This window comes from Tursiops truncatus, chromosome X (assembly GCF_011762595.2).
Source record: "Tursiops truncatus isolate mTurTru1 chromosome X, mTurTru1.mat.Y, whole genome shotgun sequence".
Classification (NCBI taxonomy): Eukaryota; Metazoa; Chordata; class Mammalia; order Artiodactyla; family Delphinidae; genus Tursiops; species Tursiops truncatus.
The window spans coordinates 57601906-57622508 of record NC_047055.1 but is presented as its reverse complement, the minus strand read 5'-3'; the positions used below and the strand labels follow the sequence as shown (position 1 = coordinate 57622508).

The window sequence follows — 20603 nt, the reverse complement described above, 5'->3', positions numbered from 1 at the left end:
ATCCCACATGCCGCGGAGCGGCTGGGCCCGTGAGCAATGGCTGCTGAGCCTGCACGTCCAGAGCCTGTGCTCTGCAACAGGAGAGGCTACAACAATGAGAGGCCCACGTACGGCAAAAAAAGAAAAAAAAAAAAAAAAGTCTTACGTCCTTAAGGTATTATTATTTCCTTTATTTTTATAATAATCCAAATTTGTCAGAAATAAGAACGTTATTTAGTGCTTTCTTAGATGATGTCCATCTCTCCAAAGAGCACATTACCAATTCCTTTGTCAGCATTGCAAGTAATCTAATGCAAAATAATTTCTAGAATGCTTTCATAACAGTACATACTTCTTTCACTTTTAGTTTGCATCCTTTTTTTTGCTTTTTTGAGAACTCGCCTGATGTATCCCCCAATGTTATTGTATGTCTGCAATTAACAAGATTTAAAGTTTAACAAACAAAAACATTAAATGTAAAAAAATCTGAAACCAATATAGGAAACTACCTTTGAAAACAACTAAGACTACTGCTCTTATATTACTTCAAGCTGATTTTTAATTATGCTTCATGTGATCTGCTTCTAGTTTAATTTCAAAGAGTAGATTCTAATGTTAAAGAATGATCCATAAAGATGAGAGTATGATTTTTGATAATGTTTAGATAAAATGTTCACTCTATCGATTATGCTGGCATTCTTAACATTTTTCCCAGATCAGCAAATTACATAACTTTATCAGTGTGCAAAGAGTCGACAGCATTACTCAATTTCTTCATACATTACTATAATTTACAACCAATTGACACAACTCCAGGATATATTCCTAAAACGATAAAAATAGTGTTTTCTTCAGATCAAGGAGGTATTAAAAACCAGAATCACAGACTTACAAGGGAAACACTGACAGACTCATATCAAAATATAGCTATAATGTAGGTGTAACTTGCTGTTCTTAAAACAGGACTGTGCATTTACTCAGACTGCCAAATGTTCTGCATGCTGTGGTTTTCCTTTTGGTTCAACTTGTAAGATTTTCATCCTTCCTCCCTCTGTTACATCAACAGCAATACTGCAAGCTTAATGTTTCTAGGCAGACTTTGAATAGGTTCCCAGATTTCCTGCTGGTAGCTGAGGATAATTGCTCAGACAAATGCACAGAATTAAAGACTTTAGACCAAAAATGTACGTGTTCTTCAGTTTAGGAAAATGGTTACAAATACAACCAAGTGCAGGTGGATTTGGCCCAGAGATCCAACAGGAATAAGTTCAGAAAGACAAAAAATGTGATTTTTAGTTATACAACAGTGCATGAATACACTCTAACATAAAAATTTATAAAGTCAAAAATCTTCCCTTAACCATCCTCTCTTCATTCAAATCTCTTACCCATATTTATACATATATGTATAAATAATATTTACTGCTTTTATTATTCTGCAATATAAGCCTAACAATATCTCATATTATAGATTAATGTCTTAATTCATTATTTTAAATTATAGTGTTCCATAATGTTTGTTTGATAGTTTATTTATCTATCTTTTTAAAATTGTTTCCAGGTTTCCACTATGCTGCAAAGAGAATCCTTGTGCAATGTGAGTACTTCTCTAGAATCCCACAAAGTGGAATTACTAGAGCACAGAGTATGTGCATTATTCATTTTAATACATACTGCCCAATTGATTTCTCAAATGGCTATGCCAATTCCACATCCATCAGCAAGTGTAAAATTACTCATGTGTGAAAGATGCTTTTATGAAAACTTTTAGCCTTTTTAGGCTGTAGCTAGTAATACTAGGGTTATTTTGAGAATACAGTTAATGCACACTGCCTGGTACCTGGTTCTATAGATGGTAGTTCTTTCCCCTTCCCTTTATCCTATTCAAATATGATGACATCAGAAAATTAAACAGAATGAAACTTCACTAGCTATGTGGAGTAGCTTTTAAGATAAAAGAGTGTACTGAGAAGTTTTATAAACTTGCTGAAATTAACCCAAGTAAGAATACACACACATACACAAATATGTGTGTGTGTGTCTGTGTATGTATCTTACATATTTAAGGCATATATTGATAGGCAGTTACTTTACTCAGATGCCAAGATAGCAGATATTCAAAAGGCAAATTGGTGTATTTACACAAAGACTAGTCTAGTGCTAAAATGAAGAAATTATTCAATCTTCTTATATTTGGAAAGCTGGTACATTAATTCCACAAATTATGCTTTACATAATTGTTCTGAGCCTTCATTATTAGAATTGATCTAGGCAAATGTGGCTTTTCCCATACAATCCTTATGGAAACGAAGGACAAATGGAATGACTTCAAAAAGTAAAATATTAAGGTGGTAGCTTAATATGGGTCAAAGAGATTAAGACGTATGGCAGTGACCAGAATGAGTTTAAATTACAGCAGTATTAGACTTATCATAAGATGGGAAAAAACCTATCTGAATATAAGGTATATTAATTTCAGAAAAACTTGCTAAAGAAAACCCTTTTCCCCTGAAAGTCTACGGAATTATGTAAGTAGGGTGAGTAAAGGTCCAAAATGAACATTGTCTTGATGATGGAAGTTACTTTCAGTGGCATCTAGTGCTAGGCAGGATTGCAGCAAGTCATCCCACAAGTAGTCATTGCCTATTCTACAGGAAGTGATCAAAAATGTTTGTGAATGAATGAATGGATGAATGAAGAGGATGTCTTAGTTTTAAAGGCATCTCAGGAATAGAAATCTAAATCTCTCTCTTGATAACCTACATCAATGTTTAATTTTCAGCATCACTCATCTGTACAGAGCTTCCCTAAATCCTTCATGTTGAAATCATTAAATCTAATGAATAGTTACATCTTTTGTACTTATGCCCTCTATGCCATAGCCCCATGTTCCTTATAACAAAATAACTGAAGGCTGGGGAAGGGGTGGTGGTGACTATCATAATATAGTGGAAAGAGTTCTGTGCTTGAAGTCCAGAGCCCTAGGTTCTACTTCTAGTTATACCACTATACCACCAGCCAGTTATGATAATGAACACTCATGCCATCTTCCTGAGCTTGTTTCCTCATGTGAGAAACGGGATGTGGGTATGTTTAAGTGTGGACTGGAGGATCTTTAAGCCTCATTCTATTTCCGACATTCTGTGAATATAAGAGATCACTCCCAGCTTATTTTTCCATACAGAAAAGACAATTTCAAATCCTTTCAACTTGTCAGTCTTGTTTTCCTTTGATGAAGATGATAATGACAACTAACACCTATTAAGAGCTTTCTATGCCAAATATATTACATAGATCATCTTATTTAACACTCAGAAAAACTGTCATCAGAAAAGTACTATTATAATAACCCCATTTTACATATGAGTAAAGTTAGACAAAGATAGGTTAAGTAGCTAGCTGAAGATCACACAGCTAATACTAAGGTGTTGGGATTCCAACTCAAGTAGCATGATGCTACTTAATCACTAAATCCAGAACTCATAACCTTAATCACTATACGTTCCCACACCTATAGCCTGCCTCATTATATTTTCTGTTCAAGTTGTGGAACAAAATTCTACTGTTAGATTTGAGTAATTTCCATAATAGGAGACTAGATATTTGACTCTTTTTATTATTTACTATCAAAAGTAACTTTTTGGTGCCTGAAAACAAGAAATCCACCTATAACTGACCGTGTGAGAGAATAGCCCTGATTAAATATTTTAAACTTCTACAAATACAATAGGGTTTTTTTTAAAGTAGACAGCATTATATATTTAGAGTGTACATACAGAACTCTAAACTTAATAAAACATTGAATTTTTATTTAATTTTCATATCATTTAAGCCCTTTGATTTTGCAGGAAGGCCCTACATTTTCTGATCAAATATTCAGCCTAGTATTGAGTCGTTTATTCCTGTGGCTCATATTTGCTAAATACATAAATATTGCCTGTTGGCAACATTCTTTAGGTAGAGTTTTGTTGAAAAATAATTTTGTTTATAATTAGTAGATTTAGGCTTAGTATGAAATCCAAGGGTGTTTTTCCCACGATGACTAAAGTCATTTTCTACTTTGGGAAAGTTGTAGCAGCCTTCTTCCCTCTTCCTCCTCCTCCCCACCTTTTTCCTTCTCCTTCTCCTCCTCACCCTTCTCTTTCCGTTTTTCTCCTCCTTCTCCTCTTATAAGTACATGTGGCATTACCAATTTTAAGATCAGAGTGGATTAAAATCAGTCTGCTTTTCTGGGATAATTTTACAACATCACTTGAGATAATTGTTCATACCTTTGTTTAACCTAAATCCGAGTTGGGATACAGGAATCAGATATCAGAGACTGTATGACATAAATAAGAGTCAAATATATAGATCAGGAATATCCAGTATAGCATGGTGGTTACAAGCATAGACCTAGAACTAGACTGCTTAGATTTAAATCCCAGTTCTACCACATACTAGCTCCATGAACTTGAGCAAGTTACATAGCACTCCTGTGCCTTTGTTACCTCATCAGGAAAAATGGGAATGATATTTGAACATTACTTACTAAAGTTTAAAATTAATTCAGTAGCTTAAGGGACATAGGCAGTTCCAGAGAGGCTATGAAACCCAGATCATGTGCTAAAAGAAAGGGAGGTGCATTTTTATTGAGGAGGGTTATTTCATAATTTTCCTCTATTTAAATATTTACTCTTTCAAAAAGTAAGGTTCTGGGGAAATTATATAAAGGATAGATACAGTCACCCCTCCGTATCCACAGGTTCTGCATCTGCAAATTCAACCAACGAAGGATTGAAAATATAAAAAAAATCTGGAAGTTTCAAAAAGCAAAACTTAAATTTGGTGTGCTCTCTCAACTATTTATATAGTATTTACACTGTATTTACAAATCTAAAGATGATTTTAAATACGAGCAAGGATATGCATAGGTTATATAAGATACTTGACAATCAGTTAGAAGAGGGCTTCCGGGAAGATGGCGGAAGAGTAAGACGTGGAGATAACCTTCCTCCCCACAGATACACCAGAAATACATCTACACGTGGAACAACTCCTACAGAACTCCTACTGAATGCTGGCAGAAGACCTGAGACCTCCCAAAAGGCAAGAAACCCCCCCACGTACCTGGGTAGGGCAAAAGAAAAAAGAATAAACAGAGACAAAAGGATAGGGACAAGACCTGCACCAGTGCGAGGGAGCTGTGAAGGAGGAAAGGTTTCCACACACTAGGAAGCCCCTTCATGGGCGGAGACTGCAGGTGGCAGAGGGGGGAAAGCTTCGGAGCAGAGGAGGAGAGCACAGCAACAGCGGTGCTGAGGGCAAAGCGGAGAGATTCCCGCAAAGAGGATCGGTGCCAACCGGCACTCACCAGCCTGAGAGGCTTGTCGGCTCACCCGCCGGGGCGGGCAGGGCTGGGAGTTGAGGCTCGGGCTTCGGTTGGAGCGCTGGGAGAGGACTGGGGTTGGCAACAAGAACACAGCCTGCAGGGGTTAGTGCACCACAGCTAGCTGGGAGGGAGTCTGGGGAAAAGTCTGGACTTGTCCAACAGGCAAGAGGCTTTTGCTTCCATCTTTGTTTCCTGGTGTGTGAGGAGAGGGGATTAAGAGCGCTGCTTAAAGGAACTCCAGAGAAGGGGCACGAGCCGCTGCTAAAAGCGTGGACCCCAGAAATGGGCATGAGACGCTAAGGCTGCTGCTGCCACCACCAAGAAGCCTGTGTGCGAGCACAGGTTACTATCCACACCTCCCTTCTGGGGAACCTGTGCAGCCCGCCACTGCCAGGGTCCCTGGATCCAGGGACAACTCCCCCGGGAGAACGCACGGTGCACCTCAGGCTGCTGTGACGTCATGCCGGCCTCTGCCGCCTCAGGCTCGCCCCGCACTCCGTGCCCCTCCCTCCCCCTGGCCGGAGTGAGCCAGAGCCCCCGAATCAGCGGCTCCTTTAACCCCGTCCAGTCTAAGCGAAGAACAGACGCCTACGTGGCGACCTACACGTAGAGGCGGGGCCAAATCCAAAACTGAGCCCCTGGGAGCTGTGCAAACAAACAAGAGAAAGGGAAATCTCTCCCAGCAGCCTCAGAAGCAGCAGACTAAAACTCCACACTAAACTTGATGTACCCTGCATTGGTGGAGTACATGCATACATAACGAATCATTCCAAATTGAGAAGGTGGACTTTGAGAGAAAGATTTATGATTTTTTCCCCTTTTCCTCTTTTTGTGAGTGTGTATGTGTATGCTTCTGTGTGAGATTTTGTCTGTATAGCTTTGCTTCCACCTTTTGTCCTAGGGTTCTATCCGTCCGTGTTTTGTTTGTTTGTTTTTTAATATTTTTTTTCCTTAATAATTATTTTTTCTATTTTAATAACTTTATTACATTTTATCTTACGTTATTTTATTTTATCTTCTTTCTTTTTTTCCTTCCTTCCCTCCTTCTTCCCTTCCTTTCCCCCTCCCTCCCTCCCTCCTTTCTTTCTTACTACTTCTACTCATTCTTTCATTTTACTTTTTCTCCCTTTTATTCTGAGCCGAGTGGATGAAAGGCTCTTGGTGCTGCAGCCAGGAGTCAATGCTGTGCCTCTGAGGTGGGAGAGCCAACTTCAGGACACTGGTCCACAAGAGACATCCCAGCTCCACACAATAACAAACGGCGAAAGCTCCCAGAGATCTCCACCTCAACACCAGCACCCAGCTTCACTTAACAACCAGCAAGCTACAGTGCTGGACATACTATGCCAAAAAACTAGCAAGACAGGAACACAACCCCACCCATTAGCAAAGAGGCTGCCTAAAATCATAATAAGTCCACAGACACCCCAAAACCCACCAACAGATGTGGACCTGCCCACCAGAAAGAGAAGATCCAGCCTCATCCACAAGAACACAGGCACTAGTCCCCTCCACCATGAAGCCTACACAACCCACTGAACGAACTTTAGCCACTGGGGACAGACACCAAAAACAATGGGAACTATGAACCTGCAGCCTGTGAAAAGGAGACCCCAAACATAGTAAGATAAGCAAAATGAGAAGACAGAAAAACACACAGCTGATGAAGGAGCAAGATAAAAACCCACCAGACCTAACAAATGAAGATGAAATAGGCAGTCTACCTGAAAAAGAATTCAGAATAATAATAGTAAAGATGATTCAAAATCTTGGAAATAGAATAGACAAAATGCAAGAAACATTTAACAAGGACCTAGAAGAACTAAAGATGAAACAAGCAACGATGAACAGCACAATAAATGAAATTAAAAATACTCTAGATGGGATCAAGAGCAGAATAACTGAGGCAGAAGAACAGATAAGTTCTTATTCCACAGATAAAATAGTGGAAATAACTACTGCAGAGCAGAATAAACAAAAATGAATGAAAAGAACTGAGGACAGTCTCAGAGACCTCTGGGACAACATTAAATGCACCAACATTTGAATTATAGGGATTCCAGAAGAACAAGAGAAAAAGAAAGGGACTGAGAAAATATTTGAAGAGATTATAGTTGAAGAGATTATAGTTGAAAACTTCCCTAATATGGGAAAGGAAAGAGTTAATCAAGTCCAGGAAGCACAGAGAGTCCCATACAGGTTAAATCCAAGGAGAAATACACCAAGACACATATTAATCAAACTGTCAAAAATTAAATACAAAGAAAACATATTAAAAGCAGCAAGGGAAAAACAACAAATAACACACGAAGGAATCCCCATAAGGTTAACAGCTGATCTTTCAGCAGAAACTCTACAAGCCAGAAGGGACTGGCAGGACATATTTAAAGTGATGAAGGAGAAGAACCTGCAACCAAGATTACTCTACATAGCAAGGATCTCATTCAGATTTGATGGTGAAATTAAAACCTTTACAGACAAGCAAATGTTGAGAGAGTTCAGCACCACCAAACCAGCTTTACAACAACTGCTAAAGAAACTTTTCTAGGCAAGAAACACAAGAGAAGGAAAAGAGCTACAATAATGAACCCAAAACAATTAGGAAAATGGGAATAGGAATATACATGTTGATAATTACCTTAAATGTAAGTGGACTAAATGCTCCCAGCAAAAGACAGGATCAGCTGAATGGATACAAAAACAAGACCATATATATGCTGTCTACAAGGGACCAACTTCAGACCTAGAGACACATACAGACTGAAAGTAAGGGGATGGAAAAAGATATTTCATGCAATTGGAAACCAAAGAAAGCTGGAGTAGCTATTCTCATATCAGACAAAATAGACTTTAAAATAAAGGCTATTAGAAGAGACAACATAGGACACTACATAATGATCAAGGGATCAATCCAAGAAGATATAACAACTGTAAATATTTATGCACCCAACACAGGAGCACCTCAATACATAAGGCACATACTAACAACCATAAAAGGGCAAATCGGCAGTAACACATCCATAGTAGGGGACTTTAACACACCACTTTCACCAATGGACAGATCATCAAAAATGAAAATAAATAATGAAACACAAGCTTTAAATGATACATTAAACAAGATGGACTCGATTGATATTTAAAGGACACTCCATCCAAAAATAAGAGAATACACATTTTTTTCAAGTGCTCATGGAACATTCTCCAGGATAGATCATATCTTGGGTCACAAGTCAACCCTTGGTAAATTTAAGAAAATTGAAATTGTTTCAAGTATCATTTCCGACAACAAAGCTATGAGACTAGATATCAATTAAAGGAAAAGATCTGTAAAAAAATACAAACTCATGGAGGCTAAACAATACACTACTTAATAACGAAGTGGTCACTGAAGAAATCAAAGAGGAAATAAAAAAATACCTAGAAAGAAATGAAAATGGAGACACGATGACCCCAAATCTATGTGATGCAGCAAAAGAAGTTCTAAGAAGGAAGTTTATAGCAATGCAATCCTACCTTAAGAAACAGGAAACAACTCGAATAAACAACCTAACCTTGCACCTAAAATAATTAGAGAAAGAAGAACAAAAAAAACCCAAAGTTAGCTGAAGGAAAGAAATCATAAAAATAAGATCAGAAATGAAATGAAGGAAATGACAGCAAAGATCAATAAAACTAAATGCTGGTACTTGGAAAAGATAAACAAAACTGATAAACCATTAGCCAGACTCATCAAGAAAAAAAGGGAGAAGACTCAAATCAATAGCATTAGAAATGAAAAAGGAGAAGTAACAACTGACACTGCAAAAATACAAAACATCATGAGAGATTACTACAAGCAATTCTATGCCAATAAAATGGACAACCTGGAAGAAATGGACAAATTCTTAGAAATGCACAACCTGCCAAGACTGAATCAGGAAGAAATAGAAAATATGAACAGACAAATCACAAGCACTGAAATGAAACTGTGATTAAAAATCTTCCAACAAACAAAAGCCCAGGATCAGATGGCTTCACAGGCTAATTCTATCAAATATTTAGAAAAGAGCTAACAACTACCCTTCTCAAACTCTTCCAAAATATAGCAGAGGGCAGAACACTCCCAAACTCATTCTATGAGGCCACCATCACCTTGATACCAAAACCAGACAAGGATGTCACAGAGAAAGAAAACTACAAGCTAATATCACTGATAAACATAGATGCAAAAATCCTCAACAAAATACTAGCAAACAGAATCCAACAGCACATTATAAGGATCATACAACATGATCAAGTGGGGTTTATTCCAGGAATGCAAGGATTCTTCAATATATGCAAAATAATCAATGTTATAAACTATATTAAAAAAGTAGAGGAGAAAAACCATATGATCATCTCAATAGATGCAGAGAAAGTTTTTGACAAAATTCAACACCCATTTATGATAAAATCCCTGTGGAAAGTAGGCATACAGGGAACTTTCCTCAGAATAATAAAGGCCATATATGACAAATCCCCAGCCAACATTGTCCTCAATGGTGAAAAACTGAAAGCATTTCCACTAAGATCAGGAACAAGAAAAGGTTGCCCACTCTCACCACTGTTATTCAACATAGTTTTGGAAGTTTTATCCACAGCAATCAGGGAATAAAAGGAAATAAAAGGAATCCAAATCGGAAAGGAAGTAAAGCTGTCACTGTTTGCAGATGACATGATACTATACATAGAGAATCCTAAACATGCTACCAGAAAACTACTAGAGCTAATCAATAAATTTGGTAAATTGGCAGGACACAAAATTAATGCACAGAAATCTCTGGCATTCCTATACACTAATGATGAAACATCTGAAAGTGAAATCAAGAAAACGCTCCCATTTACCATTGCAACAAAAAGAATAAAATATCTAGGAATAAACCTACCTAAGGAGACAAAAGACCTGTATGTAGAAAATTATAAGACACTGATGAAAGAAATTAAAGATGATACAAATAGATGGAGAGATATACCATGTTCTTAGATTGGAAGAATCAACATTGTGAAAATGACTCTACTACCCAAAGCAATGTACAGATTTAATGCAATCCCTATCCAGCTACCACTGACATTTTTCAAAGAATTAGAACAAAAAATTTCACAATTTGTATGGAAACACAAAAGACTCCGAATAGCCAAAGCAATGTTGAGAACGAAAAACGGAACAGGAGGAATCAGTCTCCCTGACTTCAGACAATACTACAAAGCTACAGTAATCATGACAGTATGGTACTGGCACAAAAACAGAAATATAGATCAATGTAAGAGGATAGAAAGCCCAGAGATAAACCCATGCACATATGGACACCTTATCTTTGATAAAGGAGGCAGGAATGTATAGTGGATAAAGGACAGCCTCTTCAATAAGTGGTGCTGGGAAAACTGGACAGGTACATGTAAAAGTATGAGATTAGATCACTCCCTAACACCTTACACAAAAATAAACTCAAAATGGATTAAAGACCTAAATGTAAGGCCAGAAACTATCAAACTCTTAGAGGAAAACATAGGTAAAACACTCTAAGACATAAATCACAGCAAGATCCTTTTTGACCCACCCCCTAGAGAAATGGAAATAAAAACAAAAATAAACAAATGAGGCCTAATTAAACTTCAAAGCTTTTGCACAGCAAAGGAAACCACAAACAAGACCAAAAGACAGCCCTCAGAATGGGAGAAAATATTTGCAAATGAAGCAACTGACAAAGAATTAATCTCCAAAATTTATAAACAGCTCATGCAGCTCAATAACAAAAAAAACAAACAACCCAATCCAATGGGCAGAAGACCTAAATAGACATTTCGCCAAAGAAGATATACAGACTGCCAACAAACACATTAAAAAATGCTCAACTTCATTAATCATTAGAGAAATGCAAATCAAAACTACAATGAGATATCATCTCACCAGTCAGAATGGCCATCATCAAAAAATCTAGAAACAATAAATGCTGAAGAGGGTGTGGAGGAAAGGGAACCATCTTGCACTGTTGGTTAGAATGTAAATTGATACAGCAACTGTGGAGAACAGTATGGAGGTTCCTTAAAAAACTACAAATAGAACTACCATATGACCCAGCAATCCCACTACTGGGCATATACCCTGAGAATACCATAATTTAAAGTGTCATGTACCAAAATGTTCATTGCAGCTGTATTTACAATAGCCTGGAGATGGAAACAACCTACGTGTCCATCATCGGATGAATGGATAAAGAAGATGTGGCACATATATACAGTGGAATATTACTCAGCCATAAAAAGAAACGAAATTGAGCGGTTTGTAATTAGATGGATAGACCTGGAGTCTGTCATACAGAGTGAAGTAAGCCAGAAAGAGAAAGACAAATACCATATGCTAACACACATATATGGAATTTAAGAAAAAAAAATGTCATGAAAAACCTAGGGGTAAGACAGGAATAAATACACAGACCTACTAGAGAATGGACTTGAGGATATGTGGAGGGGGAAGGGTAAGCTGTGACAAAGTGAGAGAGTGGCATGGACACTACCAAACCTAAAATAGATAGCTAGTGGGAAACAGCCACATAACACAGGGAGATAAGCTCGGCGCTTTGAGACCACCTGAATGGGTGGGATAGGGAGGATGGGAGGGAAGGAGACGCAAGAGGGAAGAGATTTGGGAACATTTTTATATGTATAACTGATTCACTTTGTTATAAAGCAGAAACTAACAACAAAATAAAGATACTTGAGCATAAGTGGATTTTGGTGTCCGGAGCAGAGGTCCAAATATCAATCCTCCTCAGATAGCAAAGGATGACTATACCTGCATACATACAGAAAAATATTTCATTCAGCTCTTTTCAAAAATTTTATGAATTTAATTCTTCTTCTACTGAAATTGTCATTCTAAACTTGTACTTTGAAAGTTTGTGGCTTCCTTTTTTGTTTCATTCCTATGTTTCCGTTAAAGCTGACCCTGTACTTTGGCAGCCCTTTGATCGCACATTTGCACCACCATGAATTTCTTTGAATTGTAATGATCTTAGAGGTAGTTCTATACGTAAATGAGTAGCTTGAATATATAGATCTGTAGTGTCCAGTAGAACTCTCTGCAGTGGTGGAAATGCCCTGTATCTGTGCCGTACAGTTCAGTAGTCACTAGCCACATGTGGCTGTTGAGCACTTAAAATGTGGCTATTGCAGCTGAGGAACTGAATAATTAGTTTTATTGGATTTGAATTAATTTAAATGTTAATGTAATTAACCACATACTACCCTACTGGAAGTGTAGCTCTAGAGGAAGTATTAAGTGCATTAGGTAAGAGGCAGACTGCAAGCAAGCTTTAATGTCAGCATCACTACATTTTAAAAAGGAAAAAACAACACACTAAAAAAAACTTCATTTCAAATATTGAGGTTCAAGTTCAAAGACTCTAAGAGCATGGGAACTTCCAAATTACTCTTTCTAAAGGATATTTATGCCAGTAAACATTATAAATACATCCCTGCTGCTCCAGTCTTTTGATCATATACCATGTTTCAGAAAATTGCTTTAATGGTTTTCCTTGTTAGTCTTTCTTAGCTAGTAGAGCCCTAATAAGCCTTTCAAGCATATGTGTTTACCTAATCTTCCCAGTGTCAAAGGAACCCTTACTTTATAGTTTATTCATTTAGTTTATTACCATAGTTTGTGCAGCTATCAGCTTTTGTTGGCTATATTTTTATAAATCAATAATACAAACAGAAAGAATTATCCAGTGCTAACTCTGTGCTGGACACTTCACATGTTATCTCAATACTCACTACAACTCTGAAGGAAGGTATTATTGTCCCCACTTTACAAATGAGGACACTAGGTCATGAGAGGTCAAGTCATTTATTCTGGGTAATACAACATTAACATGATGTGTCAGGCACTGTGCTGTGTAATTTTCACCGTATATTATCGCATTTGACTCTAGTAACAATCCTATGACTTAGGTGTTATTATCACCCCATTTTATAGATGAGGCAACTGAAGCATATAGCTAGCAAGTCCCTGAACCAGGAATTAAACCAAAGAAGTTTAAAACCTAAGCTTACACTATTAGCCACTACACTTGACTGTTTCATAGTTCAGTTCTCCCCAAGTCTACCTCATCAATGCACATTTATTATTTGTAGTTCTCTCTGGGACACTACACATAGATTCATTTGCATGGGCACTTTCTCCACACAATGTTCTCTGTGACTGATCTTTAGGCTCTACGTAATATGAACATTTTCAGTCAATACCTATTGGCTTTCATTTTCCTATTGATAGCTCTGATCAAAGAGTTCAAGACCTCGGTGCAATATGTAAGGGAGAGACAGCAAGACTGCTGGGAACGAGAATTAGGTAATAGAAAAGATTACATGCATAGTACAGGACTTTGTTCTTTAAATATTTGGAATCTTGTTGAAATAAACATGGCACTCTTTCATGTTGCCTAATTTGAATTTTAAAACTTTACTTAAAAACTAATACATAATATAATGTTCCAAGAAGGAAAACCATGGGAGCCTTCTATACACTTCTGTCAGTTTTAATGACTATGAGAATCACTGAAAGTAATAAGAGTGACTTAGGAAAAGGCTAGGCTGAATAGTTTCAAAAGAAGCAGTATCTTTAAAAACCACCTGAAATTTATGCTGACAGAATTTCCCAAGGCAAACGGCCATTTAAATAGGCCATTTAAATAAATTTTCGGAATAGTTTGGGAGATGCTTTTGTTAGAAACTGTCAAAGACAGTAACATGGTTAAACACTTGCCTTAGGTTATTGTTGAGATGCTGTTCTGAACTTTGTACATGAAGAAACATGTAAATTATAATGACCTCTGTTTATATGAAACAAACACTTCCTTAATTTAGGATAAAATCTGTGATTCTGTTCTCATGTAAAGAAAGCAATAGAATGTAATAGTAATAGAACTCCTTCCACTCATCCCTTCCCTCCAAGGAAAATCTCTCATTTAAGAGACCCATTTCTGGAGTCTTTCTTTTCTTGAAGGCAACTAGGAGAGAAAATAAAGTATACAGTCCCTTTGTAGCGCATGCTTTTTGACTTAATTTAAAAACTCAAAGTACATACGTTCCATTGGAAGCCAAAAAAGGATGGCTATTAAGATAGCTGCTGTTGTGAAGAAAAAGTTAGCTCAAATATACCTGTTTAGAAAGGTTTTCACTTTTAAGTAGGGTTTAAGAGCATGGCAAACTTGCAGTTATTTTACCAAGAATTGTCAAGAAAAAAAATTTGGATCACAACAGTTAAAGGAAAAGTTCACCTCCCTCCCCTTTGCCCCCACCACCTTTCTCTCTCTCTCTCTCTCTCTCTCTCTCTCTCTCTCTCTCTCTCTCTCTCTCTCTCTCACACACACACACACACACACACACACACACACACACAATGATAGCTCATGAGTGCCATTGACTCAAAACAGGCCTAGCAATTTATCAGACCTCCCTTAAACAAGAGACAATTGGCAAGGACATTTTCACCCAGCAATTACTTGCACTCAATTTCTATAGCTTCATTTAATTGTAAGTACAAAAGGGATGACCAAAGCTGAAAACTGGGCCTCTTTATCCTTTAACCTCATTGCTTTCTCAGGCAACCTACTTCCCTGAATAATCATTCACTTTAGTGACCACTCCTTTGAACAACAATTTTTCAAAGCAACACACCCATCCCCACAGAACAGGAAAATTTTATGATAGTGTATATAAATCCTGGCACAGTAAGGGAACTAGCCACTATCTCTGTAACCAAAGAAAAAGGAAAAAAGTCATGTAAACAAAGAAAAGCCCAAGCTGGGTAATTATTGAGAGCAGAGGCCATTCATAAACTCACTCACATTCTCCCCTGGGCTGCTTTCTGGAGCTAAATTTGGTTGCAAGTTTCAAATTTAAAAAAATGGTAATCCATAAAACACAATCTCTAAGAGATCCCTTCTTGCACCAAAATGTTTTATTCAATAAAATATTGATGGCAAAAGCACAAAATTATATTTTAAAATGAAATCTAAACATATAGGACACCTACAGATCAGGTCGTGTATATCTGTCCTCAATATGAACTCTCCCTGGATAAGCAAATGGTATTTATCCAGATAATCATGGTGCTTCTTATATAATAGGCACTTAATAAATATGTGTTCAATTAATGAATGGTATTAAAAATATTTTATTTTGATCAATTTCTCTCTCTCACAACAGAACTCTTCTGTATATGTGGAAAATATCTTGAACTTCATAAAAAACTAAAATTAATGGAAGAGAAATACATACGTTCAATGCATATTAACATCAATGCTGTTCATCTGAGGCAGTGTTTCATTCTGAGTTAATGAGGGTTGTTTAATATTTAGGCCTTTTAAAAGGTTGAGCCATAAGGTTTTTGTTTTCTTTAGTTTTATGTAGTTTCTAGAATTCCATTTATTTACAAGACTATATTCAGTTCTAAAATGCACATATGACCTTGATTACACCTGCTTTTGATTTTTTCCTGTTCATATGGATAAACTTAGTAATTTTAATTCTACCATCAATTTAGACAATTTCACCATACCTGGTTTCTATAGTCAGTTTTCTCTGAGAAACACTTTATCAGTCAGACAAAATAATAACTGAGGGAATCATAAAATATATCTGATAAATTTTAGACAAGAAGCAAAGCAACATTATATCTGGAGAAATTTAAAATATGTTTATGTCCATAAGCACTATTTTAGTGCACAAGAAAGGAAAAACGTGGGCCAAAAAGCCAGAAATAGAAAATACTAAAGTGCTGCAAAAAGCATTTGGTTAAATCCAAAATGTCTATTACATAAGCGAAAATTAAGATTCAGGAAGCAAAGCAGAGTGACATCAATTTCGGTTTCTCAAAGGGAACATATTTTACTACTGGCAATTATATATTTTTTTAATCTTAGGAATTCTTTTACTATCATCCAAACACAAAAATGCTAAAAACAATTCAAGTAAAAGTTTAATTGAATTCATGATAACTAACAATTGATTATAATACTTATCTTCCTAGCTGCCATGGTCACAAACTTTAGCATCAGAATAATTGCTATATACCAACTCAAAATGTCATTGAAACATGGCATATTAAGGAGAGAATTTTAAAGCATAAAACAAAAAGTGTTTTAAGTAATGTGTACTACTTGCTTGTGCTTGGCATGGTATATAATAAAGCTGCCACTACATTTTACTCATTTTGTTAACATGAAGGTAATTTCAGATCAATTTTAGGTTCTACTTTATATAATGCCATCCTGCCACTAAACAGGGAGAAAAGAAATAAAATAATAGACTAATAGTTTCCTAGTCACATTCTTTGTGGCAGCTATCTAAAAGTTTTCTTGCCAAATTATCTTTTAGTGGATTTATGAATGCCCATTGATATCGAACTCAGTTTGAAATTTTATAGTCAAATTTTCTTTCTAATTTCACTAAGAGAATGAAGATTCTTATTTTTTTTTCCTTTACCACATATCTAGAAGTTCACCTCCCTCTTCCTTACCCAGCCCTTTTCTTTCTTTTCAATTATAAATCACTTCAGACTTCACAACACCCTCCATTCCAATTTCTTTTCCCTGTTTCTGAGGCCATACTTTCTGTCCCTAAGGCTCTTTATAAACTCCTTTGGGGAACTACATTTCAGGATAGAGCTAGTCTTGTGAGGATCACTTAGCAAATATCAGATAGAAAGGTGAGTCTCGTAAAAAGCTCAACCAGCTTGGTCCCAAGAATATTAAAAAGGAAAGTTGAACCATGGAGTATACAATAAAGTGTGACCCTAAAAGTTATTCTGTGGTCAATGTTTATAATTTGCCAAATTTAAGCTTTTTAAATTTTTATCTATTTATTTTTCTTTTACTAGGAAGTTGATAAGAAAAGAGGTTAACGTATTTAAATAACTACGCCAGATAGGGTGATTTTAGCATTCGTATGATAATGATAACTGTTGTTTCAACTTCCCCATTGTTTTGGGGCTACTCAGGAACATAGGTGACACCCACTTTGTTGTTCATTAACATCACTGAATACTGGAATGTACATTTGCACTATTATTATCACAAACTAGTAGTTTTGACCTTTTATTTTTCTTCCCTTTGACTTCAATGCAGGTGGAGTTTTTCTCAAATAGGAAATTACTGACAGTGAATACTGGGTTTTTCTTCATATTTTTCCCTCAAATTAAGCTAGGAGTGAAATAAAACAGGAAAATTGTGGCCTTTGTAGTTGTTGGGTTACCTGTATCTTTTAAAACTTCTTTTTAAAATAGTTTCATTATATACTTTAGAAATATTGCTTCATATCCTAATTAAAATTATTGTTTTGGGAAAAATAATCCATTTTATTCCAGATCAGCATAACAATGCAACATAGGATATCATCCCGATGGTTGCTTTTTGAGCTTTTCACAGTACTACTTGTATCTTGAAACATAATTTTAGTTTGGACTGAAGTTTCCAGAAAGCTTAAAGACATGCAAATTTAATATAAAGAGAGTCAAAGATGAAAACAGACATAGAGCTGTTAATTTTGTATTGTCTTACAGTGTTCTTTCATACTCATTGGCAAGTTTATTAACACAGATACTGATGTTAAACTAACCCCTTTAAAAACAAATTTGTTTCATTTTAAAGGGTGTCTTAGACTTCCACAATTTTTAGCTTTCATGTAACAATTGCTTACATCTTGCCTTCCTCAATCTTATATTCACTCTTTCAATATTCCTTCTACTAATATTCATAAATTATCCACCTTGACTATGCAAGAACAAATGCATCATTTTCAAAAGATGAAACACATAAGACAATTGAAATAGACATTGTGCCTGTCACTTATCCTGGAGTAGCATCCTATTTGCTAAACACAAATAATTGCTCGTCACTCCATACATGCCATTGCCCCTGCACCGCCATATTTGATACAAAAAAACCTGTTTACTTTTGATATGAAGTGAATCAGTGGGAACCTATTTTATAAAAATGATGGTATTCTAGTTGAGGATTGCTTTGTGGTAGGAGCAAAAGAATACCTCAGGTCATATATTCCAATCTAATTCAACAAAAAATGAACCATCCTATGCTCTAGTTAGATTATGAAAATCACTGGAACTCATAAACAAATGGCTACAAGAACTAGTAAATGAAAGAACAGCCAAGAGATGGAATTTGGGTGACCGTACATTGCGTATATAGCTGCAATCCAAGAGATAATATCCTGTAGAACAGAGCCAGAGAAGCAGAAAGAAAAGAAATGAGGTTCAAAAGCAAACAAAGGCAACAAAGATTTCCCTTTTCTGGCATAGCTGTCTTTGTGGTACCTGGGAACGGTCGCTCCAAAGCAAGCTTTGGTAGGAGGAGGCAGTTTTGAGAGGGGAGCACACTTCCCGTGAGCCGATGGGGTCCAAGGCCTCAACCACCTTGTTCATGGGCCCACTGTAGGTCCTCACTCGCTCATACACTACATTTTTTTCTGGAGGCTGCTGGGCTTGTCTTGACTGATGGTAGCAGCGGTAATGCTGGGGCTGGCACTGCAGCACTTCTGGGGATTGCTGAGTCCCACAGCTGCTGCTGCTCATCTCACTCCAATAGTTTGAGCTCATCATCTTCTCAGTGGTCACCAAGGTACTCCCCAGATGCTCTCCCTAAGGAACAAACAGAGAGAGATCATGAAAGAAAGGGGTAGGAAAGCAGGCAGGCAGGCACACGTTAGAAGCCTTTTATCAACCACCTCTGCCTATAGTGGTGCCAGGGAGAGATGGGAGTTACCTGAGCAGCAGCAGAAGCAGGTCTGGCAGCTACAGAGGAGGCAGCAAATAAAGTAATTGAGTGCAAATGCAAAGTGGAACCACCCCGTGAGATTGTTCCAGGAAATAGTACTGCCACGCCCCTGAGGGGAGGAATCACTGGGTAGGTTTACCTGCCGGGAGAGGCCCTGCTTTGTTATGGAGATAGCTACTAGGCTGTCCAGTAGGGTAAGGAAGTCTGGAAAGAGCAGGAATGTGGAATTTCAGGGCTAAAGCCAGAGCTTCCAAATTCACAGTCTTGGAAATTCACTTGAACTGTAAATAGGCAAACAAAGACATGCCCATGCCAAAACTTACTGCAGAAAAAAGGTCACAAATATCACATGAAAGTGGCTTTCCCATGGTTCTTAAGCTTAGCAAAGGTAATTACAAACATGAGTATTATCATTCCAGAGTCCCAGACCAAAATAAGGGGTATTAGCCTAAGGACACATTAGTTTTCACAGATAAATCTGCATTCTTTGCAAAACCCAGCTAGTAATTGCAGTTAAGGGAGATTGCTATGAGGTTTCCTTCTAGCAACACTCTCTAATTTGTGGACCTGTTTATCTTGCTCCAGGCCTCGTGTGGCTTTCTAATTTAAATTGAGGAAGATTTGTCTAAATGATTAAATTGCTGTCTGTAGGTGGGAGATTTGGTCAAGAAAAATCTAACCATTCCAGAAACCCTTTGCATTTTAGCACTTATATTTATTGTTTCACATTTTTACAAAGGAATGTACCCTGACTTGATTTGTGCCTTAGGAAACACTGAGTTTGATTGCCTTTTTAATATCTAGTTGTTAAGGGAGCTGCAAGTCCTGAGAGGTGCCTTACCTGATATAATGAGATTAAATATGCTCAGCACTTATATTTATCACTACTTGAAATTACAATCATAAGGCCTACTTAACCACCAGGTTTTTCCCTGCAAGATATTTCAGCACCACGGAACTCTAGAATATTCACTGAGGGTGTCTTCAGAAAAGGGACATCTTCCTAGTGTGTATATATACCATAGAACCCAAGCACACCACCACCATTCTGGAGAGGAAGAGAATATCATCAAGCTGTCTAGCCAGGTTTTTAATCTGCTAAGTAAACAAAAGGTAGTGACTTACTGGTCATTCACTCTGACCATGCAAGAAGCTTTACATGGAATATCTGTCATCCTCACAAATTTATGAGGGTTTATAGGTGAGGAACTGAGGCAGAGACACAGAGAGGCTGAAAAACTTCCCAAAGTTAAACTACTAGTAAAAAATGAGTCTGGGATTTGAACATAGAGCCTATAGCTCTACTATATTATACTGCTAAGTAAAAATTTAAATTATGTTCTGTATCTGGGCATCCAATACATCTTCTAAGTGGAAACCTAAAACAGTTTTGAACCATTAGCACGTTAAGTGACTTTAAAAAGAATCTATGGATTTTTTATGGA

General features: G+C 37.0%; 1 protein-coding gene across 6 annotated transcripts in view; it reads right to left on the bottom strand.

The window, feature by feature from the left end:
- Positions 1 to 19086, bottom strand: part of POF1B (POF1B actin binding protein) — a 102943-nt gene extending 83857 nt beyond the window's left edge. For 2 of the 6 annotated variants that reach the window (XM_033849924.2, XM_033849925.2), the window contains exon 1: positions 18699 to 19080. In XM_033849924.2, coding sequence (XP_033705815.1) covers positions 18699 to 18983 — 285 coding nt within the window. In that variant the 5' untranslated portion in view covers positions 18984 to 19080. Of the gene's footprint in view, positions 1 to 18698 lie in introns of all 6 variants that reach the window. The other 4 variants (XM_073798990.1, XM_033849928.2, XM_033849926.2 and 1 more) reach the window with 3 other exon arrangements.
- Positions 19087 to 20603: the final 1517 nt, after the last annotated feature.